This window comes from Ochotona princeps, chromosome 17 (genome assembly GCF_030435755.1).
Source record: "Ochotona princeps isolate mOchPri1 chromosome 17, mOchPri1.hap1, whole genome shotgun sequence".
NCBI classification, from domain to species: domain Eukaryota; kingdom Metazoa; phylum Chordata; class Mammalia; order Lagomorpha; family Ochotonidae; genus Ochotona; species Ochotona princeps.
Genome location: NC_080848.1, coordinates 11,499,594 through 11,526,996, shown reverse-complemented (window position 1 = coordinate 11,526,996; position 27,403 = coordinate 11,499,594). Strand labels below are relative to the sequence as shown.

Sequence of the window (27,403 nt, the reverse complement as noted above, 5' to 3'; positions counted from 1 at the left end):
AAACTATTTACGAGAAACAGAAAAGAAGAGGAACTTCGGCCAACAGAGGACTCAATGTAAAAACTTTCCCTCATGTATTCATATTCATCCTCACATCCTCACATACAAGCACATTCATATGACCAGGCCTACACACAGAACACACACAGAACACACACACACACACACACACACACACACACACACACCTTCTGGTATTCCAGAGCACACCGACACAAAGATATCCAGACACACACATGTATACACAGTGGCTCATGCATGCATTCACACATGCACACAGAGCTGTCTGTATAGACTTGTAAGCAGATACACACACGTACACACTCAAGTGACTAAATCCAGAGACCCTGAGCAGGTATCTTACCCCCTCCTCCAGGCCCAGTCTCTGGGAGCCAGCAGAGCCTAGAGCAGCCAATCCTAACCTCACAGATGGGTAGTGCCAATGGCAATGCCCCTGGCTTTCCAGGTAGCAGGAAGATGGGAGGTTGAGCCCGAGCCAGGTGTACCTTCTCTGCTGTATGCCCCACTCAGCATCTCTAACACTTACTAAACGGAAGCACACTCAGGGTCAATTGAGGATGAGGGGAAAAGGATGAGGAGGGAGGAAGACATGGATGTGGGTTCGGGGGCGGAGATGACCTCTGGGTAAGGCAGGGACCCCTTAAGCTTTTGGGGCTTAAGGGGCCCAGATGGTGTTGATGGGGTGGGGGTGAGGGAGAGAAAGAGGAAGCAAGAGACTTGTTGCTGAGCTCCAGGGCCCTGCTCTTCCTGAGCTGGATGCCCAGGCCAAGCATAGTGATGCAGTTGGCAGACCCAGCCTGAGCTGTGCAGCCATGCTCCCAGAAAAAAGCAGCTCCCAAGGGGCTCCTTCCTCTGTGCTTCCCTCGGGGCCAGCCAGCCAGAACCCCTCTCAGGAAATGGTTCAGGGTCTCAACCCCTGCCCGGTGCAACCAGCAAGACCCAGGGGCCAAGCTGGCTTGGGAGCACTTGCTGAATCCTGAGGAATTCCTGGCCCTGCTGCTCCCCACCCTGGAGGCAGAAGAGGCAGGCTGGCAGCAGCCTGGGTCTGGTTAGGAGGTCTCTGTCCAGGGTGGCTGGGAGAAGGGGTGCCTAAGCCACTTCCTGGGAAGGGACCAGCAGCCCTTAAGACTGTGGTGACAGGAGGATAGGCCGGCTGGTCCCCCAGCAGGGTGCAGGGGTTCTCCTTTCCCAGCTGACAGCATGGTGGCTGTGCTGGGAAGAGGTAAGACAAACTTGAAGGCAAAAATTGGTGGCAGGGGCCACAGGCCCAGCTTGGAGCCCCTGGGTGCAGTTCTCATTTCCCACGGCCTGGGACGGCAGGTGCATGGGGCTGGTTGTCTGCCTAGGTATGGCCAAATCCTGTCCCCCAGCAGGGAGCCAGTCAGACAGATGGACACATACACAGTCACAGGCTCAAAACCCTGCCCCTTCGCTCAGTATGCAGGCACTTCTGGGAGCTCTGGGGGTTGTGTCAAGACTTGGCTAGACCACCTCCATGCTGCCCACTAGACCAGAGACTCTTTGACCCCTGGGCGTACAGTCTGTCCTGGTGCAGGGGTTGAAGGGAGGGCAGACTCTGAGTGGCTGACAGGTGTGTGCTCCCTGGCAGGGCTAACATCCTCAGGGGAGCCCTTCTCCTCTGCTTCCTTACGCTGCACAAGGCTGGCCCCGTTCTCAGGGCCATACATCTTGCTCATGGCCTCGGCGATCAGTCCCTCCTTCTCTGGGGCCCCACCCCCTGTGCCGTCCTGGCCGTGGCGGTACATGTAGGAGGCCTGCTTGACAGAGCGCTGTAGCAGGTGGCGGCGATAGGCCCTCTGGATCTTGATAGCACACACCTCCTCGTGTTTCCTCTTGAGGGTGGTGGTGATGGGCTCGTAGGAGACCTTGGACGGGTTGGCTGCCATGAACTTCTCCTCCATGGTCTCCTTGAGGGCGTCCATTTCCCCAGAGTCACCCAGCACCTCCTTGGTCAGGGCAAAGAGGATGTCGAGGCAGTGGATCTTATCCCCTGGCACCATGGGCAGGTCCAGCGTGATGAGCTTGATCTTGTTGGGCTTGGCGATCCTTAGCGGCTCCTGCAGCGTGTCCACGAAGTCAGAGAGGCGACTGTAGTCGATGAACTGGGTGGCGTCAGGGTCGAACTTCTCCCACGTCTCGTAGAACATCTCGAAATCATCCTCACCCAGAGGCTCGCTGCTCTCCTCGGTGGCCACGTTGAAGTTCTCCAGGATGATGGCGATGTACATGTTGACCACGATGAGGAAGGAGATGATGATGTAGCTGCAGAAGAAGCAGATGCCGATGGAGGGGTTGCCACAGTCGCCCCTGATGCTGGTGCCTGGATTCTCGAGTGTGGGGTCGCAGTCCGGGGGCCCACTGTTGAGGATGGGGTTGAGCAGCCCATCCCAGCCGGCCGACGTGGTGATCTCGAAGAGGCAGATGATGCTGTTGCCGAAGGTCTCAAAGTTGAACATGTCATCAATGCCCGACTCCTTCTTGACGTAGGCAAAGTTGGACATGCCGAAGATAGAGTAGATGAACATGACGAGGAAAAGGAGGAGGCCGATGTTGAAGAGGGCCGGTAGAGACATCATGAGGGCGAAGAGCAGCGTCCGGATGCCCTTGGCCCCACGGATCAGGCGCAGGACCCGCCCGATGCGTGCCAGGCGGATCACACGGAACAGGGTCGGGGACACGAAGTACTTCTGGATCAGGTCAGAGAGTGCAAGGCCTGCCAGTGGGGGGTGGGAGGGGAGAACGAAGGGGTTGGATCAGGGTGGGGTGGGGGTCAGGGAGCCTGTCATGCAGTGTACAGTGTCAGGCACACAGCAGGTACCTCAAAAAACAGCACTAGATACTGCTACTGTCACCTGCACGTGTGTTCAGTTTTCCAGCTGGACAGATCCTAGAAACTCATCATAGGGTAGCCACTCAGGACATGGGCACCCAAGTATGTATCCACTGGTCAGGTGAGTTTCTGAGATGTCTTCTGGTGTGTGCAGGTGACATGCTGTCTACAAGCCCACTCTTGTGTGTCCTTGTGCATTAAAAGTAGATAACAGGGCTGACATTGTGGCATAGCATGTAAAGATGTCTCTTGCAGCACTGGCAAGAATCCTGCCCACTCCAATTCTGATCCAACTCCCTGTTGATGTGCCTGAGAAGGTGGAGGATGGTTCAACTCCTTGGGTTACACCCATGTGGGACAAGCAGAAGCTCCTGACTCCTGGTTTTGACTTGACTCGGCACTAACTCATTTGGTGAATTAACCTGGGGATGGAAGATTCTGTCTTTCCTTCTCTGTCTTTCAAACAAATAAAAATAAATCTTATTATATTTTTTAAAGCACAAATAACAGGGGGCAGTGTTTGGCACAGCAATTAAGCCGTCCCTTGGGCCACCCACTTCCTGTACACCTGAATCCAGTTTCCTGTACACCCTAGGAGGGAGAGCAGGTGATGGTTCATGTAATTTAAGACCCTGCCACCTGTTGTGAGAAACCTGGATTGAATTCCTAACTCCTGGCTACTGCACGCGTTTGGGGGGTGAGCCAGCAGGTGGACACTATCTGTCCCTCTTCATCTGTCTGTCTCAAAGAAGACAAGTAAACAAAAATTACAAGTAGACAGAATGGCAGATCCACATGTGTGTGTCTGTGTGGGTGTACATGAGTGTGCCGGGGCAGGGGTGAGGCAGGATGGCCCTCCTGGGTGGCTCATCTCGGGGCTGCCCTGCCAGCTTGGCCCGGGCCCACTCACCCACAATGGACAGGATGACCACCACGAAGTCAAAGATGTTCCAGCCGACGGTGAAGTAGTACTGGCGCAGGGCGATCATCTTGAGCACGCACTCTCCCGTGAAGATGATGATGAAGATCATGTTGATGTTGTAGAGGATGTCCACCTTGAGCTCGCTCTGGTCATCCGTCTCCACCATCATGGTGACCATGTTGAGGCAGATGAGGATCATGATGGTGATGTCAAACATCTGCTTCGTGACGAAGTCATACACCATGCCCTGGATCTTGTTCTGCAGTGTGGGGGCAGTGCCGGGGCACACATGCCGAGACGCGGGGTGGAGGATACGCATGGGCAGCGGATGTGGAAAGGCACAACAGAGACACCGAGAGGAAAGGAAAGGAGGTGTCAGAGCTTGAGGGGGAATCAGTTGGGGCCGGAGTGTGACTGGACAGGGGGACTGGTCAGGGCTCCTTCCCTCCAAGGTCCTCCGTGGTCCCTCACCCTTTTCCCAAAGTCATGGTTCACAGGGAGAGGGTCTAGGTACTATCTCCCCTACCCTTGTGAGGGCCTTGCTGCAGGTGCCCTGAGGTCCCACGGGGAGGGGCAGATTGGCCACTGGGGGCTGGGAGTGACCGGAGTCCAGTGCGTGAGGCTGCTCATGCTGGTGTGTCTGTGCAGCTACAGAGGTCCTCCCTGCCAGTGGGGCTGCCCAGCCAGAAGCCAGAAAAAGGAACCCAGGGGCCATACCTGGGGCCGGGGGATTGGCTTCTGAGGCTTCTTGGAGCCGAGCTTCTTCATAGCATTGTAGTATTTCTTCTGCTCCTCCGTCATGAAGATGTCTTTCCCTCCAAAGTATAGTAGGATGGGACTCGTGAGCTTGGGTGGGGGTCCCCCCTTTGCTTCCAGAACCCCCTCCCTAAAGCACCACCCTTAAGGCAGGCCCTACCCTGCAGAGGAGCTGAGAGGTCAGCGGAGGGGGCCTAGAGAGGTCAGAGATGATGAGACAAGGGGATATGGGAAGGGTGATCACAAGGGAAGAAAGATCCAGAAGAAGGAGAGAGGGGTGCAGGGGGACCAGTACTCTCTTGTAGTCTGTGTGGGGCCTATTTTTGTCAAGATCTCGCAGTCTTTGAGTAGCCCCATGTGCAGGGCTATGTCACCCTCATGTTATGGCTCAGAGGCTGAGCTTAGGGAGGTGCAGCTGCCTGCCCAAGGTCCCCTGGTGGGATCCAAGCTTGCAGCCTCAGCACAGGAGGAAGTCCATTGGCTCCAGGGAGCATGGAGAAGGAGCAGGAAGGAGGGAGGGCAGGGTGCTGGCAGGGCGACTAGGGGTCGGGTTGGATACTCATCTTTTTCTTCTGCTGGTTGAAGTTGTCAATGATGACACCAATGAAGAGGTTGAGGGTGAAGAAGGACCCAAAGATGATGAAGATGACGAAGTAGAGGTACATGTACAAGTTCACCTCATACTGCGGCTGTTCCTCCTTCTGCGGGGCACAGGGTGGGGCAAGCTGGGCATGCACTGGTTTCTTTCTGCACTGTGGCAGGACCCAGACACCCCCACCCCAGGTTGGTGGGGAGGGGTGGGACATGTTGCTGGCTCCCTGTAATCCGAGCCCTCCCCACTGACTGTCATCAGCGGCAGCCCGACTCACCTCCCGGGAGTCCACAGCTGCATACATGATGTCCATCCAGCCCTTAAAGGTGGCCTGGGGGAGAGCAGGGTGGTGAGGAAAGGGCTTCTCCCTGCCTCCAACACCCACACACTTCCTTCCCCTCCACTGGGCCTCCTGGCAGAGCCTGAGGTGTGTGTGTGGTGGGGCAGGGCACCAAGCAGATACCAGAAAGACCTCAGGCCCCACGGCCCTGGAAGCAGCATGCACAACCCTTGCAACTGTGAGCACTGGTCCAATGGGAAATACTGGTGGACACCTCTGCCCTAGTTCTAGGCAGGTCGGGAAGTCAGGCTCACCACCTGCAGCAGGGAGAGGTAGCCCAGGCCCACGTTGTCGTAGTTGACCTTGACGTTGAGCCAGCGGACCTGGCCTGTGTGCATTAGGCTCTCACACTCGGACTTGTTGTTGACCTCGGAGATGTCGAACCTTTCAGAGGTGGTGGTGTTGATGCAGTAGTAGAATTTGCCCGCAAACAGGTTGACGCCCATGATGCTGAAGATGAGCCAGAAGATGAGGCACACAAGCAGCACATTCATGATGGAGGGGATGGCACCCAGGAGAGCATTCACCACCACCTGAAGGGTGGGGGACAACACCGTCACAGCCACTGCTGGGTTTCCGAGAGTGGTGTCCCCACTGCCTACCAACCAGGGGACCCAGTAGAGCTGGGCACTGCCATGCAGGGAGGCCTTCCGGGAGGAAGGCCCATCTAAGCCCAGCCCGGAGGGAAGCAGCCACCTGCTGGGCCACGTGAGGGTGCATTGGGGGTAGTATTGGGGGCCACGGCCTGGTGGTCGGAGAGGGCTCTCTGCTTGGCTGGAGCCATCAGGCCCCGGTGGGGGCGTTGGGCTTCTCTGGAAGCAGCCTGGTCACGGGCCACCGGGCAGGAGACAAACATTCTTCCTTCGGCCCCCGTAGGAAACTCAGCCGATGTGACGTGGCCTCAGCTTAAGGCCACAGCATGAGAGAGACATGGAAAAGCTGCCACTGGGGGTTTCGAAGCAGCAGGACCTCAGGCCCAGAGCCATGTACTCCTTCCCAACAGGCCTGGTCACACTGCCCCGGGCCACCTCACAGCCTTGAGTGGGTAGCATACCTTGGCTTTGCAGGGGAGCTTGGCTGCTGGCTGGGCGCCAAGCAGTGGCATTGCCACAGGCAGCTTACCCCCCTCTTTAGGGGGCAGGGTCCCTGGCGTGGGTGGTCTCAAGGTCCTGGCATGAGCAGGAGCTGTCAGCCAGAACCAGCCGGAACCAGTGATCCACAGGGCCTAGTCCCTGTGGGCAGATGTTCTTCCCAGCAGGCCTCCCTTTGCGCTGGGGAAGTCCCTGGTCTCCTGCTCAAGTACCATGTTTACCTGTCACTTCCGCCCTCACGGGCCTGAGGGATCATGTCCAGATTCTCCCTAAATTCAAGGGCATGAGCAGGAGCTCAAGGGGAGGCAGGCTCAAGGTCAGGGTTTGGGCACCTTCCTGCTTTCTTTAGTTTCAGAGCTCTGGGAGGCCCTGATCTGAGGTCAGGGAGGGACACCCCTAAACCCACAGGCCTGCCCGCCTGCCTCCCTCTCTGCTCTTGCCACACTGGTCTCCAGGGAGCTGCTGCAACCTCTGCTGCCCTCTGGTGGGCCAGCTGGCTAAGTACCTGCAGGGGGCAGGCACAGCTCCAGGTCCTAGTCCTGAGCCTCTTCATGACACAGGTGAGGCACAAACTGCCTGTCCACCCTGCTCAATGGGGTGTCCCATCCTATGCTTCCCGCATGGGGCCCTCAGGAACTCACCCTCATGCCCTCGAATCGGGAGAGTGCCCGCAGGGGACGCAGGGCCCGCAGTGTCCTCAGAGATTTGATGGGTCCCAGCTCTGAGTAGCCCAGCCAGTTGGCCACCAAGCTGATGATGGAGACCTGCAGGGGGAAAAGCCATGGTTAGGGGGTGCAGGGTTGCTGGCACCTGGTCCCAGCTTGGTGACGTGAGTAGCTCCCCAAACTGCCTTGGGGCACTCACGTCCACAATGAGGAAGTCGAGCCAGCACCAGGCGTTGGTGAAGTACACCTTGAAGCCGTAGGCCACCCACTTCAGCAGCATCTCCATGATGAAGATGTAGGTGAAGACCTTGTCAGCGTACTCCAGGATGGTGCGGATGACCCGCCGCTGCTCAATGTAGATGTCCTCGAAGGCCTGGGGACATCAGCACAGGCTGCCGCTGGCCACAGCCACGTTCCCCCACCCTGCCTGCTGCTGTTGGCTCCCAGGGCTCTGCCACAGGGGTCCAGGCCAACGGGGCAGGTTGGGGTCATCTCCTGGCCAGTGCCACGGGGTGGAGGGTGAGGGGATTCCTCGGGTTCCCCTTTTCCAAGCTGATGGCCAGCAGCTCACAAGTCCTATCCCCCTCTACCCAAACTCAACCCCCACCTCCCCATCGTCCAGTGCCGTACACAAGTCATAGCCTACAGAATGAAGTTGAAGCACCCATCGCTTAAAGTTAAAATGTTCTAGAACATACCCTGGAAGGGCAGGTGAGCTCCTTTAGGGATCTCTGGAGTTGGGACTGCTATGCTGCAGCCCACTTCCCCTGTTGTGGCTATCCAGGCCCTGGTCCCTGCTCTGGTCCCATGCCCCGTTCTCGCCCCATGGTGCCTACCAGGGCCCCACTGCTGAGCAGGATCATGAAGACAATGAAGGTCTCGAACCAGTTGTGTTCGACAATCTTGAAGCAGGCCCTGCGCAGCGTCCACCACTGCTTTCCGCGGCCCTTGGACACGTCCACGTAGAGGAAGGGACAGCGCTGCACACAGGCTGTGGGCAGCGGGGTCAGGGCGGGTTCATGTCAGGGGCCTAGGGCTACTCAGGCTGCTGACAGCTGCCTGGTGGTCTCTCCCAGCCCCCACCTCACTGTTCCCCAAAGCCAGCCCTGCCTCCAAATGCGGCTCCATCTAGTTCACCTTGGGGGCTTAGCTATTCTACCCACCAGCCCACTCCACCCATTGTGAACTGCTGTTAGGGATGGACGCACGGATGAAGACATCTGGCAAATGGGCTTGGGCCACCAGCTCTCCTCCCCCTTTTCCCTGTGCCTTTGGGTGATAATGCGGTTCCAGGCTTGTCTGGAGACACACAGAGGGTGGGTCAGGAGGAGGGAGGCGGGGAGGGGAGGAGGAGGGGAGGAGAGGAGCGATGGGGCTTCGGCCGTGCCTGCACACGGCTCTGCTGGACTTCTGCACAGTGGCATGGGCAGTACCGGCTCTGCCCAGTGCTTCCAGCTGAGGCAGAGCACGGTCCTCGGGTCCTGGGCTCCTGCGCTGCCACTTCCAGGGAGATAGGCCCAGACTTGGGCTGCACCCTCACCCTCTGTGAAGCACTCCTCTGGCTGCTCGCCATCAGGGTTTTCCTCCGCTTGCTCCTCGGGGTCCTCCTCAGGGGGTTTGTAGTCAGCTGTGCTGCAGACGGAGGAGTTCCCGTCTGGGGGCGGCGGCGGCAGTGGCTTCTGTGGGAGCCACAGGGTCACGTTACCCGGGGTTCCTAGACACCTCCGCACCCTTCCACCAGCGCATAGCACTGGACCAGAGACCACAGGGAAAGGAGGTGGGAGAAGAGTTGGAGCAAACTCTTTGTTCACTCAGTCACTTGCGGAGTCCAAGATTATTGAGCCCGGAGCAAGAGAGCCACGAGAAGGAAGGTGGCCTCGGTCCTGCCCGCTGGCACCTACACCTGGCTCAGGACTGGGGAGGGCCATAGGGCACGTGGAGAAGGTAGGCGGAGGCCTCAGGTAAGGGAGAGCTGGCCAGGGGCCAGGGTGGAGGCTCAGGAGGCAGGGGTCAGGACTGGGTTGCCACAGCTCAAGGAGACAGGGCATGTGCCACTCCTGGTGTAGGTCTTCCTACCCCAGGGGCAGTTTGGCTGAGGGACCCAGAAGGGACGGAAAATTTTCTACAGCCAAAGCCCCAGGCTGGCGCCAGGGGAACCTGATCGGAGTGGGGTGGGGGTGGAGAGGCTGGTGCTCCAGCCGGCAGGGCCGGGCCTCTGCCACCTCCTCTTGGCACTCTCCCGGGTCACATCCCAGCCCATTCTGCACTCCCAGAGGGGGACCCCATCACAGCTGGGAGCAAGGCCTCCAGAGAGGAAGATGCAGAGGCTACCTTGGCAGGGCTACCACTCAGCATCCAAGTTAGTGAGCAGAAAACCAAAAGGGGGACAACTTGTTCCCCAGTGACAGGATGGAAAACCGAGGCAAATAGTGTTAAATCAGCCAGGGCACCCACTGAGCTGCTGGCTCCATCTGGGCTCTACTACCTCCAGAGTCCTTCTTGGAGCCCTGGCTGGCCCCCTCCCCTCCCCAAGCCTGGGCCCTGGGTGCTCTCCAGCCCCTCCCCTCTCTTCCCCGAGTTCTTCATACCGAGGTTGAGGTCGGGTATTTATAGCCCGGCAAACACCGGCCCCCTGGTAGGTTCAGCATGACATATATTTGGGGGCAGCAGGGGGAGGGGAGTGGAACAAGGAGGCAGGAGCTTCCAGGGCAAAGTTTGTTAGGCTCCTGTACCTGGCCAAGCTCTGGGGCTGATCTGCTGAGTCAGCCCCTCGGGAAAGGCCCAGGCAGGGACCCGGCCCTGGTCCCAGCCCTGGCATCTGGCAGAGACAGCCTCCTGTCTTCTAATCCCTTCTTCACCCTGGCAATGTAGGGGCAGAGTGGGGCAGTGCGCGCACCCCCCACGCTATGTTTAAGTTCTCTGTTCTCCCTGTGCCCATTTGCCATGTCCTGCTCTTTTCCTTGCAGTCTCTGGCTGGTATCAGCCCCTGGGGGCTCTAAATAGAAGCAGATGATCTTGGCAAGGCCTTGGCAGGGTCTTTAGGCCTGGGAAGGGGCCTCTTGGGTCTCAAGGGCCCAGCCCATGGTTGGACACGGACAGCACCTTCTGTCCAAGAGTGCCACCTGCTGAACAGAGGACCCAGGTGGCACGTTAGGTCAGTAGTGAAGGGAAGAGGGGAGAGACCTTGGGAATCATCATGCTCATAGATGGGGAACTGGGGCTGCAGAGAGCGTGTGGCTGGCTCACGTTGTGGAGAACTTTGAAGCCGGGCCTATCTGTCCCCAGGTCCTCAAGGTGGGGGTGGTCCCGAATGGGCTCACCTTCATGTCCTCAGGCTCTGAGAAGGTGTCAGTCTCCTCCTCTGTGGGCATCTCCAGGTCGGACTCCTCGGAGGCGATGGGCACCTGTATGGTCAAGTAGGGGTTGTTGATGAAGTTGAGATGGTCCAGCTCGATGCTGGAGCGGGGGCCGTCAGTCAGGCCCACGTGGTTCAGGATGTGGTTATCCTTCTTCATGTCTCTGTCTTCCTCCTCGGGGGGCGGTTCCTTCTTCTCATCCTCGGGGGTGCTCTCCCCAGCCTCTCCAGCACCCCCGGGCTTCCCCAGGCTGAGCATGATATCCTTGGGGCTCAACACCTTGCCATGCAGCAGCCCCAGGAGGAAAGCCTTGGCGAAGCCGATGCCCCACTTGATGCGACCTATGGCGATCTGCAGGTTGTTCATCTCGCCATCCTCATCTGAGGCTGCCAGGCTGTCGGCACTGAAGGAGCTCAGAAGCAGGGCCAAGAACAGGTTCAGGACCTGCGGAGTAGAGGTCAGGAAGCCTCAGGTTGGCTTCTGGGCCCCGAGAGTGACACCATCTGCCAGCACCAGAGGCCTCCAGTGTGCAGACCAGATCCACCACAAGGGAGTAGGCAGTGAAAAGGATGGAGGAAAGGGCTGTTCCTGTCACCCATTTTGCAGATAGGGAAACTGAGGCGTGGGCATACAGCAGAAATTTGCTACCCAAGGCAGAGGCAGGTTTAGGCAGATATACTGGCCAACTGGGATGCTAAGACCCTATTCTCTACTCTCACTACACAATGAGAAACAGAGCTCAAAGTTTCCAACTCCTAGGGCTTGCTGAGAACATTTGATTTTGCAAACCTTCTCATCTGCTGAATAGGACTTTTAAAAAATGAATTATTTATTTTTATTTGAGAGGCAGATTGAGAGACAGAAAGAGAGAGAGAATCTTCCATTCATTGGTTCACTCCCCAAAGGGCCACAATAGCAGGAGCTGAGCCAATCTGAAGCTGAAAGCCAGGGCTTCTTCTGGGTCTCCCATGTCAGTGCAAAGGCCCAAGGACTCGAGGCATCCTCCATTGTCTTCTGAAGTACACCAGCAGGGAGCTGGAGTGGAAATGGAGTAGCCAGGACTTGAACTGCTGCCTCTGTGAGATGCCAGCACTCTAGGTGGAGGTCCAACGTAATACACCATAGCATTGGCCCCTGAATGAGACTTTTATTAGGCCCTGTGTCCCTGGAGTTCTTGAAGGCCAGCCCGCCGTTTCTCCAGAAGGTACACTTACTATTGCTACTCATTCCCTATCTTCCCTGGTTTGGTGGTGGGGTTCCATCTCCCACCCACTCCTGGTTCTCTTTCCACATCCCACTGAGGTGGGCCTAAGGGGTCAGTAACCTCCCCTGGGCATCTCTGGGTTTCATTGCCTGCAAGAACACATTTAATGAGTCCCTGCTGGGGGTTTGGAGACACTTAATCGGGTCAACACAATGGGTTTGGGTGGTATTAGACAGGTGGGAGTGTGCAGGCTTTGAAATCATGCTGTCAGGCTGTGTGTGCTGGGTCTGTTTCCTTCATAAAACAGGGACAATTCCCATGCTCCTCATGTCGGTAATAACCAGCAGACAGACAGCTGGGAGGCATTCAACGTTGGCCGTTACTGTATGCTGTGCATTGATACAAGACTGTGCCACACACGGATGGAGTCCTGCAAAGATGGCGTGACTTGCTCAGGACATGTGGCGCAAGCCAGGACCGGAAGTCAGCCCCTGCACAATGTCAGATGGCAGCTCCCTTCACACAGCCCATGACGTGAGTGGCACCTCTGCAGGTTGGGCGGTGTGGTGGGCCTGCCTACCATCAGTTACAGATGTAGTCAGGTTTTCAGCCTGGTGCAGGGCTGGGGCAGGGCTGGGTGTACGTGTGGATGTGAGAGGGTAGTGGAGCCTGCACGGGTGACTCTGCCACCCTTGATCATCTTCTCCGTGTATCTTATTACCTGGACCAGGGTCCTTTAAGGTCTTTCTGTCACTGTCTTAATTGCCATATTAGCACCATCTCTTTAAAGAATATATTAAAACCTTCTTTGAGAGAATATATGGGAGGGAGACGCCCCAGGGTACTGCCACCATGTCCCCTAGCTACTTTCTGTCTTTGCCCCAACTGTCTCTTACTGGTCTCTCCACTATCTGTCCTTCTTTTGGGGTGGGGTGGGGGTGGGGGGACAGCGTCCAGTTGCCAGAAGCACATCTGAGATGGGAATTAGCTGCTCTCTGGGTCAGCAGGGTTTGCACACGGCTCGACCGAGACAGAAATAGCCACCTCGGGCAAGTGGTGGGGGTGGGGAGAGTGCAGGGAGGGAGGACGGAGGTCATGCTCCTCTGGGGCTCTGTGGGGTACGTTACCTTCCACCGAGTCACTTCCTCTTCACGGCAGTAACCCACAGGAAGTGACCAAGTGCCATGGCTTCAAGGCACGGGTCCCCTGGCAGGGTGCCCTGGTGCACTCTGGCAGACACCTGCTTCTCTGAGGCCTGGGATGGGGTAGGAAGGGACAGTGCCCAGGGAGCTGACCGCGCCACCTCCCTGGGCCGCTGCACTCCCTTGACGCAGAGAGCAAGAGGCACAGATCTGGCTGGAAAATGTGGCTGCTGTGTGCGCACGTGCACATGAGTGGGGGACCGTGCATGCAGAGCTGCGTGGGGCAGCGGTGGTGGTAAAGTAGGGTGGCTTGCTTGGGCTCAACTCCTGCGGGCCTTGCCAGCTCCCCTCCCTGAGCTTTCACTTCCTCAACCAAAGCAGACAAACTGGCCTCCAGGGTGGCTACAGGGATTAGGTGAATGAGTGCACAATGCACACAGGGGGCTGGGTCGATGCGAAACAAATGTCAGCTGTCATCGTCCTTATTGCCGGTAGTGCCACTGCCACGATTCCCATGACTGCTGTTATGGAGCCTACAGTTACTGAGTTACATGGACCTGAGCCCTGGGCACAGCTCTGCTCTGTGGCTCTGGGCAGTGCCTCAGCCCCAGTGTGCGAATACAAGACCCGTTGTTGGGAGGATTAGGGCTAATGCAGTAAAGCTGCTAGCATAGGGCCAGGCCCTTTGCAGGAACCCCACAGCAATCCCTAAACCGCCATCACCTCCCGCAGGCCGTGGGCCTTGGGGCCAAGCAGGCTACTGGGCACTAAGCCACGCACCATGAGCACCCTTTTTGCAAATGAGGATGTGGAGGCCCTAAGCAGTTCAACGTTCTGCTCAAGGAGCCCTGTTAGCAAGGCTGGGAGCAGGGCCAGGAGACTTTTCTGGATTTCCACCCACAGAAAGAAGCCCTGATGGACTCCATTTGCTGTCCTGGGCCCGTACACTGATCTTCACCAACTTCTCAAGTCAGTGGCTGTGGCCCTTCTCTGATCTTGCCCCGTCAGCCTGGGGGCGGGGCATCTTCTCTTCTTGCCACCCACCCCCCAGGACAGCAGCCCTGGGTCCTCCTTTCTGGCTAGCCTCTGTCGCACTCCCCATCCGCCCATGTGCCACCCTCTGCCTGCTGCAGCTGAGCGATATCTGAGAAGTTGATCCAGCAGCAGCCCAGGGATTGCCCAGGCCTCTGCGGAGCATGGGGACGCAGGTACGTCCTCACAGTCACTGTTGCCCAGGGCAGCACTGGCCTCTGCAGTGGGCACGTGGGAACAGCTCCGTAGCCCCTGGCAGGAGTTACCCCAACAGCTCCATCAGAAGGGGAGGAGTCAGGCCTCCCCAGAATGCCACTTACCTCGCCGCACTGGCCCAACAGGCCAGGCCCTGAGCCACCCAGAGCCTGGACCACTGGTCTGACCCAGAGGACAGGAAGAGTTCAGGAGATGATAGCGAAGCCTGGGGTCTTGGTCCCACCCTGCACTGTGCCTTGCAAATGGCTGGTTTTCCCAGTGACTCTGGGAACCACCAGAGAATTTTTTTTTCCTCTGACAAAGAATCCTCGAGGGCAGTCATTACTTCAGATGGCGGCACAGGAACTGGGACTGGAACCCAGGTCTGCCGGACTCGCTCTCCAGCTCAGAACACCAGGGCTCCCTGGGGCTGGAGCTGTGGCACAGTGAGTTAGACCACTGCACGTGTTGCTGCCATCTCAGGATCACCAGTTAAAGTCCCAGATGCTTCATTTTCTTTTCTTTTAAAAATGTATTTAGCTTTACAAGAAAGGCAGATTTATAGAGAGAAAAGACAGAGAAAGATTTCCTTCCCACTGGTTTGCTCCCCAAATGGCCGCAATGGCCAGAGCTGACCTGATTTGAAGCCAGGAGCCAGAAGCTTTTTCTGGGTCTCTCACCTGGGTACTGGGTCTCAAGAACTTGGACCATCCTCCATTGCTTTCCTAGGCCACAAGCAAGGAATTAATAGGAAGCCCATATGAGATGCCAGCGCTTACAAGTGGAAGATTAGCTAGTTGAGCTATTGCAGTGTGTCCTCTGGCCGCTTCATTTTCAATCCAGCTCCATGCTAATGTGCCTGGATAGGACTTGAGCTCCTACCACCTATGTGAGAGACCCCAGTGGAATTCCAGGATCTTGGCTTTGGATTGGTCCAGCCCTGGCTGTTGTGGCAATCTGGGGGAGGAACCGGTGGATAGAAGATCTTTTTCTTGGTTGGTCCCTCTCTCTGTGTGTCACTCTGCCTTTCAAATAAAGAAATATTCATTTAAGAATCAAAATGAGGGGTTGGCATTGTGGTAGATCAGGTAAAGTTGTTGCCTGCAGTGCCAGCAATCCATATGATGCCAGTTTGATACCCAGTAGCTCCATTTCCAGTCCAGCTCCCTACTAATGTGCCTGAAAAAGCAGTAGAGGAGGACCCAAATGCTTGGGTTTCTGCACTGCTGTAGGGAGACCTGGATGAAACTGGCTTGGGCTTGGGCTTGGACAATCCCTGGTTATTGAGGCCATCTGGGGAGTGAACCAGTGGATGGTGGATGTCTCTCTCTCTCTGTTTCTCTGTAACTGTGAGTTTCCAACAAATAAAGAAATCTTAAGAAAAAAAAATCAAGACAAACAGTGTGGTCTTGGGAACTTGCAGAGTACAGATTCCCAGGCCCCCAGCCAGAGCTGCTGCTCAGGCTCCTGGGGCAGTGGCAGGGATCTGTGTTTTAAGAAACTTCCAGGCGATTCCTAAGCAGGATCACCGAGAACCCAGCAGGCAACGCAGTGTCACACATGGGCAGCCTGATGTTGAAGCAGCAGAGGGTTGGGATGCCAGCTGGCTCACTTACCACAAGGTTGCCGATGACCATGACCATGAGGAAGACGGTGAGGCACATGGCCTGGCCGGCCACCTCCATGCAGTCCCACATGGTCTCAATCCACTCCCCGCAGAGGATGCGGAAGACGATGAGGAAGGAGTGGAAGAAGTCGTGCATATGCCAGCGGGGCAGGCTGCAGTCCGAGGCGATCTTGCACACGCACTCCTTGTAGCTCTTGCCGAACAGCTGCATGCCCACCACGGCGAAGATGAACACGATGATGGCCAACACCAACGTCAGGTTGCCCAGTGCCCCCACTGAGTTGCCGATGATCTTGATGAGCATGTTGAGTGTCGGCCATGACTTGGCCAGCTTGAAGACCCGCAGCTGCCGGGTGAGGAGTTGGGGAAGGAGCAGGACAAGAATGAGGTCTGGGGGCCACTGGCCCATCCTCAGGAGAGAAAACTACTTTGATATTTCAAACTTGTTTCCCACATTGATCAGAGGTCTAGGTTACCCCCCCCCCCCCCCCCGTTAAATGGCAACTCTTGTGTTCTACCACCTCACGCTCTCCACATGTTCAAAAAAGAAAAAGCCCTTCTCTGTGGATGAAGCTGGAGTATGTATTGAGAGGTGAAATTACACTGCTGGGGTTTACTCTAGCCTTCGGCCCTGTAATACAAATGGGGGCAACAGAAGGAAAACGTGGAGAAGCACTGACAGCTGCTGGAGCTGCGGGATGAGTGCTTGCAGGTTCACTATTCTTCCTCTCTATTCCTATGCACCTGCGGAAGGTCTCCTGCTGGGCAATAAAGGGGCTCTTCACTGAGCTGTGGAATGGTGCTAGCTTACAAGTTCCAGTCTAGCCTCTCTGGAGCTTCCAGGGCCCCAGTTTTCAGGTCTGCAGTATGGGATGTCCCTGCCCCATTCTTCTCAACGTCAGCCCCCCTTGCTGAGTGTTTGGTCCCCACAGTCCTAGTGTGACAAGGAGAGGAGGCTCCCTCTCTCTCTGCTTCCCAAGATTCTGAGTAGTCAAGAGACCTGCATGGCTGTTTACATTTCTCCTCCTGCCCCCTTCCCAGCCCCCGGACCTGGGGATGCTACGTACCAGACGGAAGGAGCGGAGCACGGACAGCCCCTGCACATTGGCCAGCCCCAGCTCCACCAGGCTGAGGGTGACAATGATGCTGTCGAAGATGTTCCAGCCTTGCTGGAAATATTCGTAGGGGTCCATGGCGATCAGCTTCAGAACCATCTCTGCCGTGAAGATGCCGGTGAAGACCTGTGAGGGGGGATAGGGGTCCCCATCTCAGGGCCTTAGGGAGCGCAGGGGAGGCTCTCAGCTCACCCCCACTTGTTGCAGGGACTCGGGAGGGATCACAGCCCCAGGAGGGTCGGGAGTGCAATGCATGCCTCGCACGCCCTTGTACACATGTGACAGGCACCCATCGCTATGCCACAGGGCAGGGTTGACCATGGCCTAGAGAGGCCTGTTCCCATTTCTATCTGGCCTTATGATCGTGGGCAAGTCCCTGAACTTGGTTTTTGGCTGGATGCAAAGATTCAACAGTCATAGGGCACTCTGGTTCCTGCTGCGTTTGATATGAAGTGGGGAGGAGGCATCATGTGGGTTTCTCTGGCACAGATGAAAGACTGACGCTCAGAGAGGTGACCAATTGGCTTTAGGGCCCGCTATCCCCTTCTTGGGGATCTCAGTTCTATCCCCTGCGTCTATTGGAGAAATTGTCCCCAACCAATTTCAGTAGATGATGCTGAAAGCAGGAATCAAGAGGGACAAAAATGAAAGAGGACAAAGCTGTATCCTCAGCCTTAGACACGGAAGCCTGAGGGCTGCCAAGGCCCTGGCCACTCCCTGGGCAGGGCACTCCACACTTCTGCCAGGCTTCAGCTGTCCAGAGTCCACAGCTTGCCTGGGCCCATGCTGAGCCCCTCCCTGGAGCTGTCCCTGGCCACGGCAGGTGCCCAGACAGCAGCAGCACCGTGTGGGTAGGGGATAGGCTGGCTGGTGGCCCAGCCCATCAAGCACACCCAACAGCTGTGCCAAGTTCAGAGTGTGTTCTTGCTCCTGCAGCCCTGCCTGCCTGGCTGCCTTGGGCACCCCTCTGGGGTAGAGGTGCTTGCCTCAAAGGCTGGGAAGCCCCGTGCCATCCACCCAGTCTTGGTCTTGTCCCAGGCTCCAGATCTTATCGTCCCACTCTTGGGATGGGGTGAGAGAGAGCATGTCGCCATTTGTCTATCTTGGGAAAAATTACAAAGGGAACTGGGAGGGGTGGGGCAGGGCTAGAGGCAGTGGCGGCTTTTTCCCTTTGTCAGGCTCCACCGGGCTGGAAATGAGGTGATAATGCTCCTAATGGCCGAGATCAGCGCAGGGATCAGTGTGTGTCAACAATAGTGGCCCAGGGAAGGGCTGGGCAGGGAGCCGCCCGGCCAGGCCTGGAGGCCAGTGATGGGTAGGGGACTGTTCCCCAGGGCCTCTGGGGTGTGGGAGCCTTAGCTGCTCAGTCTGGTCCCTCTGAGAATCTTGACAGCATCTACAACTGAGAGACTTGTCCTACTCCCCTCTACCGTTTCCACATTCCCAAGTCCCTGTCTCTTTGTCCAAGCCCAGGACCTCACCCACATCCCCTTGTCCCCAAATCCCACAGCCCGCAGATGGTCCTGGATACGCCCTTGTCCAACTCAGGCTCCCTTCCTCACAGGCTGGGAAAGTAACCCCAGCTGTCCCTTCAGGCCCCCAGACAGTGCTTCCACACAGCCCCCCTCTGTCTCCCCTGGGTCCCACCCTGGCCCTTCCCTACCAGGTTGCCCACAGAGAGGACATTGTCAAAGTGTTCTGTCATGGGGTAGTGCTCCATGGCCATGAAGAGGGTGTTGAGCACGATGCAGATGGTGATGCCCAGGTCCACAAAGGGGTCCATGACGATCAGGTGAATGATGTTCTTGAACTTCACCCAAGGGGCGCAGCAGTTCCATATGAGCACTTTGTGGGCACACTTGTACCACCAAGGTGGGCACTTCTGGTGGGCCTCTTCCAGCTCTAGGGGTGGGAGGTGACAAATGCTTGCTCAGGATCCCCCCTCCCATGTGCCCTCTCCACCCCCTAGTGGGCCAGTGTGGGACACTAACCCCTAAGGGGAGCTGTCTCTCAGGATGCCACTGTACCTGTAAACACCACCCCACATGATTCTCCCGCTGAAAGCCCCCTTCCCTTTGTGCTCAGTCTTCAAAACCGACACTGAAACTCAACCCCTTGGGCAAGGTCTCCACAAGGCTCACCCTCCTGAAGTTCCGCCCCTCAAAGCCCCACCCCTTAGTGGTGAGAAGCTCAAATGTTGGTCCCCAGGTCCTACTTCACGCCCTCCTTTGTGGAGCAGCCCACAAAGCCCCACCCATCCGCAAGCTCTGGCCCAGGCTCCCACTCCCTGCCAGCTGCTCCGGGCAGTGATCCTGGCCCAGGAGACGCCCTCATTTCTGGCTGGATCCCCAGGACAGGGCGGGACGCCACCGTGGGATTTTGGGCTCTTGTCCCCATTGTCAGGAATGCCGGTTGCTCCTTTCCCACCAGAGTGGCTTTCTGGGAATGCCTGTTTTTGCCACGTCAATGCTGTGGGGGTACTGCTGCAAGGCACATGGGATGTAGCTGCCCCTCCCTGAAGGGCAGGGGGTTGGGGTGGGTGGGGCTTATGGGTCTGCCTCAACCTAGGCATGGTGTCATGTACTTATTATCAAAAACACATGAGTGGACTGGCGCGGTAGCCTAAGGGTTAAAGTCCTTGCCTTACATGTGCCAGGATCCCATATGGACACCAGTTCTATTCCCAGCAGCTCTGCTTCCCAGCTAGCTCCCTGCTTGTGGCCTGGAAAAGCAGTTGAGGACGGCCCAAAGCCTTGGGACCCTGTACCTGCATGGGAAACCCAGAAGAGGGGTCCGATTGGCACAGCTCTGGCCGTTTCAGCCGCTTGGGGAGTGAATCAGTGAATGGACCTTCCTCTCTGTCTCTCCTCCTCTCTGTGTATCTGATTTTTCAAATAAAAACAAAATAAATCTTTTAAAAAATGAGGTAAATCCTGTTAGTGCCACCACTTCAGAGATGAGGACTAGCTGCCACGGAGAACGATTAGAGAACCAATATTCTGGGCTGATGTGACTCTCTGCTCCCAGCTTCTGCACCTGCTCCACAGTCAGTGCTCAGAACTTCTTCTTTTTTAATTTTTAAAGATTTATTTATTTTCATTACAAAGTCAGATATACAGAGAGGAGGAGAGACAGAGAGGAAGATCTTCCACCTGCTGGTTCACTCCCCAAGTGACCGCAACGGCTGGTGCTGTGCCGATCCGGAGCCGGGAGTCAGGACTTTCTCCAGGTCTCCCACATGGGTGCAGGGTCCCAAGGCCCCAGGCCCGTCCTCGACTGCTTTCCCAGGCCACAAGCAGGGAGCTAGTTGGGAAGTCGGGCTGCCAGGATTAGAACCGGCGCCCATATGGGATCCTGGGCGCGTTCAGGGCTAGGAGTTTAGCCGCTAGGCTACCACACTGGGCCCAGTGCTCAGAACATCTCTGAGTGTCTCCCCAGTGGCCGGAGTGAGCCAGCCCCCAGCATTCCCTGGGGAATTCTTGGGTAGGGCACTATGACATCTGGATGTCTGTCCTACAAGGCCAGATAACATGGTGCCCTCTAGAGGTTTCAGAGTCCCGTGGGACCCTTGACTGTTTCTGGGCATAAGAGAAGCCAACCCTTTCTCTGTCTCAGGGAGCCTTTCTTGTCTGCCTTCTTTCTTGCCTTCCCCTCCATCTGCCTCTTTCCACCTGTCCACCCAGTGTTGCCCCTTCTTCTCCTTCATCACAGTGCGGTTAGTCTCCTCCTGAAACCTCGGCAGCGGGGTGGGGGAGGTGGCACAGGGATCTATGGGGTCTATGACTCCACCTGGGCAGAGTGTGACCTTGTACCTTGACCTTTCACCCAGAGAACATTTGAGGAACAGAAGTACCAGTTTCCGGAAGTCCAGGCCTTCCTGATCAGCCTTAGCAGCCCTTGGCAGCCCCCCAGAGCCTTCCGGAAGCCCCCAGTTCCGCAGCAGCGGTGGCCTTCCAGCCAGCACTGGGCCGCGTTCAGACAGGACTATATTTATCCCAGCCATTTCTTCGATGCCAATATTAAATTACTGTCCTTCTACAGCCGGTTCCAGCCAGGCCCCACCCTGTCCGCAGGGTGGCCTGATGGGCAGGTTAGGCAGCATGGAGGGAATGTGAGGGTGGCGGGGGGAGGTGTAAGATACTCACCCTCCATAGCGTCCGAGATGGCGCTTTCAGCACTGCAGCTCTGTCTTGGGGCGCCCTTCTCCCCTGGCGCTGTGTCCAGGCTGCCGTTGCAGTCTTTGCTGTGGGCTGGGTCCCCGTCTGCCTCCCCACCTTCCAGGGCCTGGGCAGCCTTGGCCTGTGGACCAGCAAGGGTGGTGAGCATCAAGTCTGGCTCTGAGCCAAGGGATGACCCCATTGGCTCTCAGAACTTCTTCCTGAATAACTTTATTTTTTTTTAAATACTTATTAACTTTATGTAAAAGATGAAGAGAGAGAGAGAGAGGTGTTCCACCTACTGGTTCACTTCCCAAATGCCTGCAACAGCCAGGGCTGGGCCAAGCTGAAGCCAATAGCCAGGAGCTCCATCTATGTCTCCCACGTGGTGGCTGTAGGCACTCAAGACCTTGAGTCATTGTCTCTGCCTCACACGCACACTAGCAGGGAGCTGGATTGGAGGGAAAGGCAGGGCTCAATCCCAGACATGGATTGTGGGGTATGGGCATCCCAAACATTGGTTTATCCCCTTGTAGTGCATAGCCCGCCCCCCCCCAAATTCTTTAGTATGGCAGCTCTTCTTGGCCTGTGCAAGCACAGAGCAGGGGGAAGGAGACAGCTCCAGTGGTGGTAGGAGGGTGCCAGTGGACCCTCAACTGAGAAGACCCTCCACTCTGCTGGACCCTACATGTAATGAGGTCATGAGAATCTGGGCAGTTGCTGCCTGAGGACTCACAACACCTGTTTCTCACTCAGTATGAACCCACATGTTACATAATCACAAAACAATGTCTTTGTGGCTAGAGTTGTGGTTTATCCTGCTAAGCTTTTGCCTGTGGTACTGGCATCCCATATGGGTACCGGTTTGTGTTCCAGATGCTCCATTTCCAATCCGGCTCCCAGCCTGTGGCCTGGAAAGCAGTGGAGGATGACCCAAAGCCTTGGGACTCTGCACCATTTGGGGGACCTGGAAGAAGCTCCTGGCTTCAGATTGGCTCAGCTCCAGATGTTGTGGCCATTTGGGGAGTGAACCAGAAGATTTTTCTTTTGCCTTTTTTTTTTTTCCTATCTGTTTCTCTTTCTCTCTGTAATGAAAACCCAATAGGTTTGCTTCAGTTCTCCAGGTTCCTTTTTAGGATGGGAACATGAGGCTTGAGGATGAAAGAACTTTTTATCACCTGATGTCTCCTATTCCACCAAAGCCTTCAGCCCAAGCCTTCTGCTTTCCCTGCCTTACAACCTGTAACCCCCCTAACTGTCTGTCTGCCTGCCTGGGGGAAGCCGGCAGTCCAGCACAGACCAGACTTGACTGGACTGGATGGCAGAGGTCCCTGGGGTCTTGGGCCCCCTGCCATAAGTTCAAACCTTTTCCTGCTCCTCCTGCTGCTTCTTGAACTTCTCCAGCATTTGCTGAAACTCCTCCTCCTTCTCCTGGTCCTCAGCCAGTGTGGCCTCATTCTGCTCTGCATAGGCCATGGCCACCACGGCCAGGATCAGGTTGATGAGGTAGAAAGAGCCCAAGAAGATGATGACGACGAAGAAGATCATGTAGGTCTTGCCAGCTGCTCGAAGGGTCTGGGATAGAGAAGGTGGTAGTGGTGGTGGAGCAATCCCATGGCACTTGTGGCCCCTCCTGAGGCATCCATTGCTCAGAGGGGTAAGTAAAGAGAGGCAGGCTCTCCTAGAACTGGGGAGTAGAAGCCTTGGGATGAGATGTGGCCAGGCTATATTCTAGGAAACGTAAGGGACTTTCAAGAGTCCATGGAAAGTGAAATTAAAAGATAACCTGGTTTTGGTGCCAAAACGGTTTTAAACCTGTGTACAGACATTTTGTAATATGTTCTGGAGACCCCCGTGCACATATAATTTCAAATGTTTGTGCATTTGGGAACATTCTGAATTGCAGAGTCTTTCCAATGTAAATACTTCACAAATGCTTGTTGTGCTGATTCCTTAGGGAGTGATGAGGAAATCAGCCCAGGACATGGGCAGAGTGGAATTTCCCAGGTGTCTTGTTGGTTTTAGTGAAGCCTGGGGTTTCCTGAGCCTGAGCCTATGCCAGGTTTAGACCTTAGTTCTTAAAGCAAAGGTGAAGAAGATTGTGGTCCAGCTCTGAACAGACACCCAGGGTCAGAGGGTTCCTAGAATGCACAGGGAAAACTGTGGTCCTGGAGATGAGGTAGCTGTGCTGGGGCCTTGGCCATCAGGGGTAGGTCTATGGGGCTCTGTGGAGTTTGGGGCATGGAGGTATGGGCTGGGGAAGCTGTACCAGCTGGAAGAGGTTCTCCCAGTAGTCCTGGGTCATGAGGCGGAAGAGAGCGAGGAAGGCCCAGCTGAAGGTGTCATAGCTGGTATAGCCATAGTTGGGATTCCGTCCAGCCTTGATGCACTCATAGCCCTCGGGGCAGTGCCTAGAGATAGGATGATGGGCTGGGATTAGGGTGGGCGAGAGCTCTAGTTGGGGTACTTGTGCAATACGCTAAGGGAAAAAATAATCCCCTCGTTCCTGTGTCCATGTCTGAAAGTAGTCCCTCCATGTCCATGGGTTTTCCTTGCACTCTCTTCTCTCCCACCCAGGTCCTTGTCCATGATCAGCCTCCTATCTTCCAAGACCCCAGGGGCCTCCTCTCCCCACTCCCAGCACTACTCACCCCGCATCACTGCTGTTCCCACAGAGCAGGGCATCGTTGGCACCCTCCAAGAAGTAGAAGTTTCCTTTAGGAGTTAAATGCCACAAGGGAGGTGTGTCACCCATTTGGTTACCCTGTGGGCCCATGTACCCACTGCATACCCATGTGCCACAGTTGCCAAATGGGTGTTCTCTGGTGGTCCCTTCCTCTTCCTGCAAGGACAGCCCTGAGGTCTCTGGCCAGATGGTGCGCAAGTCGCTCAGGCCTCAGTCATTTCAGTTCAGTGCCAAGTGTGAAGGGAAGGATCTGTCTGCCTCAGCTACATAGCACTCACATAGGGGCTGGAATCTGGGTGCCAGGGTGACAAAGGGTACACCACTGTCCCATCTGCAGAGAGATGCTGTGTAGACTAACAATGGTAGTGTGGAGGTGTGTGGCTCGGGTGTGGACCCGTGTGGACATGGGCAGGTGGTGTATCTGGGGGTACTGCCAGGGTGTGAGTGCATGGTATGATGAAAAAGGGAACCGGGCCCAGAGACGTTGCGATGTTTAGTGGTAACAGTAGGGTTTTTTAAGCCGTTTGGTGTTTGTCACCATTCTAACCCTTTAAGGAAGGTCTTGTTACCTCAGTCCTATGGGCGAGGGCCTGGGAGACCCAGTGACTTTTCAGAGGTCACACAAGCTGGCAAATGACAGATTTTCAGCTCCGGGCCCTACCAGCCTGAGAAGGCAAAGCAGGAGCCAGGACAGACCCCTTCCCAGCCTTGCCTACCCACAGACCGCTCTCACCTTCGTCATTGATGTAGGCTTCCCAGTCAAAGGTGGAGTTGCTAGCCCAGCTCTCTTGGCCATCCCACGTGGCATTGCCATCCCAGGTGTCATTGCCATACCACGTGGTGTTGGTGTCATTGAAGGGCGGGGGCCAACGCACACACTTCTGCCGCAGGTTCCCCATGAACAACTGCAGCCCCACGAGCGCGAACACGCTCAGGCAGAAGACGGTCAGGATCATCACATCCGACAGCTTCTTCACCGACTGGATCAGGGCCCCCACGATTGTCTTCAGCCCTGAGGAGGGGCAGTGAGGCAGGCGACGGGGAGACGAAGCAACGCAGCCTCAGCCCCCACCCTCCACCCCAGGCCTTCGCCTACTCTTGTTGCTCAGTGGGCTGTGACTGCTCAGTGTGCTTAGTTCAATCCCCGCCCCCCACAGAGTAGGTTTCTGCTCAATCTCCATTTTTTACTTATTTTTAAAATTCATTAATTTGAGAGGCCAGTGTCATGACATAGTAGCCTCCTTCTGCGGTGTCAGCCAGTTCAAGTCCCAGCTGGTCCACTTCTGATCTAGCTCTCTTCTTATAGCCTAGGAAAGCAACAGAGGATGGCTGATGACCTTGAGATCCTGAACTCACATGGGAGACCTGGAAGAAACTCCTGGCTCCTGGCTTTTGACTGGCCCAGTTCTGATCATTGCAACCATTTGGGGAGTGAGCCAGAGGATGGAAGATCTCTCTCTCTGACCCTCTTTCTCTTTTAACTCTTCCTTTCAAATAACAATAAACATATTTTTTTTTAAGTCGGTGGTTGGAGAGGCAGAGAGTGAAGGGAACAGAGAAGCTGCCTCCACATGCTCGTTCACTCCCTAGATGCCCATGACAGCCAGGACTGGATGAGGATGAGGCTTTAAGCCAGAAATTATCCAGATGTCTCACGTGGGCAGCAGGAGCCCAGTGACCTGGGCCATCACAGCTGCTTTCTAGGGTCTGTGTTAGCAGGAAGCTGAAGTTAGGAGGCAGAACTCTGTGTGGAACCCAGGACTCCAGTGCGAGACATAGGTGTCAACTGTGAGGCCAGTTCAGTCTGTGACAAGTACCAGGCACTCTCTCAAAGCTCCTGATTCTGATGGATATTAATGTCCTTAGCCTCAAAAGCAGCCCAGTGGGTGGTACTACTACCATCCACATCATACAGAGAGGAAAAGTGAGGCCCAGCAAGTTAAACCACCTACCCAAGGTCACAGATGGGTAGAGGGGAGACCGGAGCCTGCAGCTAACCACCATGCTAAGCTGCTTTGCTTACCCAACCTCCCTTCCAGGACTCTGCCTGCTCTCTGGCTGTCCACGCACTGTGTCCAGGCCATGGGGTGAGCCTTGCACACATGGAGCTCAGGAGTGTGTGACGCTTGCACAGGCTCCTGGAACTTGAGTGCCATGCTCCAGGCCTGGGCAAGGGGAGGCCTATCAGTCCAGGCGGAGGTTTCCCATGTCTCCCCATTACCTGGGATGACCGTGATGGTTTTCAGGGCCCGCAACACCCGGAAGGTCCTCAGTGCTGAGATGTTACCCAAGTCCACAAACTCTGTTAGGTACCTGGGGAGCAGGAGCGAGGTAGCGGCAGGGTTCTAGGTTAGAGGAGTTATAGTGACAGAATTTTGTTGCCGGGAGTGGGGTTGGCCAGGTCACACAGCCCTGGGTGGGCCTATGGGATGTGGCTCAGGATGCCTCCTGCACAGCTCTGGCTCTCTGTGCAAGGTGGAGAGGCTCTAAGCCATGCTCCTCCCCTTCCATGCTGCAGCCCCAGGGCCCTGCTTACGCCATCGTGATGACGCTGAAGTCCAGCCAGTTCCAGGGGTCCCGGAGGAATGTGAAGTCATCAATGCAGAAACCTCGGGCCAGCATCTTGATGAGGGACTCAAAGGTGTAGATCCCTGTGAAGGTATATCTGGCGGGGAGAGAGCCAGCCAGGACCAGGGTGGGTGTATGTGACAGTGACAGACCTCAAGGGAGGGAATCTACAGAAATAAGATGCGCTACCAGGGCTGAGGACACTGGCAAGAAGAATCACGTACCCCCTACCCCCAACCCCACCCCATGAGGGGTTTAAGGTGCGGATGAGGGTTGCTGCAACAGGGTGTGTTCCCACTGGAAGACAAGAGTATTTACTCTGAGCATCCACAGAGTCCCAGTCACCTGGCAGGGGCCTGGGTAGGGTGGCGGGGAGACTTACTCCACGTTCTTGGACCAGGGGGGCGGGTTACTCATGGTCATGAACACGCAGTTGGTCAGGATGGTGATCATGATGAACATGCTGAACAGCGTGGGGGAAGGTCAAGGAGAATGACAGAACAGGTAGAAAGCAGGGAGATGGACAGAGGCTCCCCCAGGGCCCAGCGTGCCCCATGCTGCCTCCCCAGCCTTCTTGGCTCTCCCACAAGGGCAGGATATGAGTGAATGAGCACCTTGATGGCGCCACGCCTGACGATGCTGAAGGGGCTCAGTATATAGAGGGCAGGAGTGGCAGAGAAGCGGAAGATGGCCTTGCCCTTGTTGAGGACGATGAAGGTCTGAGGTAGGGAGAGAGAGACTGTGAGGCCATGGCACAGATGGACGACAGACGAGGAGCCGATGGACAGGGGGAGCCCTCCCAGGCCTGACCTTCTTGTCGCTGTAGTAGGGGTCCAGGTCTTCCAGGGGGATGCCGATGACCTCAGGCGGGGGGTCCCCGTAGATGAGGGGCAGATTCTTGCCGGCCTCCAGGTCACTGCGTGGCTTCCGTTCGGGCTCCTCGATCTCCATCTGCTTGTTCCGCTGCAGCCGGGCCTCCTCCTCCACTGCCCGCCGCTCTATGGCCACCAAGGACTCCCGGGTGAAGGGCCGCAGGCACTGGGGGCCCAGAGGCACGAGGGTGGGCAGAGACGAGTTGGCCAT

The 27,403-nt window shown here is 56.3% G+C and overlaps 1 protein-coding gene across 1 annotated transcript; it reads right to left on the bottom strand.

The window, feature by feature from the left end:
• Positions 1–915: 915 nt before the first annotated feature.
• On the bottom strand, positions 916–27,403 carry SCN4A (sodium voltage-gated channel alpha subunit 4). Its single transcript, XM_004597246.2, has 24 exons — positions 27,131–27,403; positions 26,921–27,039; positions 26,703–26,792; positions 26,289–26,417; positions 25,974–26,065; positions 24,486–24,764; positions 23,718–23,781; positions 23,336–23,477; positions 22,432–22,641; positions 21,055–21,208; positions 18,573–18,811; positions 16,862–17,035; positions 15,784–16,140; positions 10,559–11,038; positions 8,779–8,917; positions 8,075–8,229; positions 7,438–7,611; positions 7,215–7,337; positions 5,737–6,015; positions 5,420–5,473; positions 5,114–5,251; positions 4,512–4,616; positions 3,783–4,053; positions 916–2,755 (listed from the first exon to the last, which is right to left on the bottom strand). The coding sequence occupies exons 1-24, from the start codon at positions 27,401–27,403 to the stop codon at positions 1,527–1,529; spliced, it is 5,469 nt and encodes a 1,822-aa protein (XP_004597303.2). The 3' UTR covers positions 916–1,526.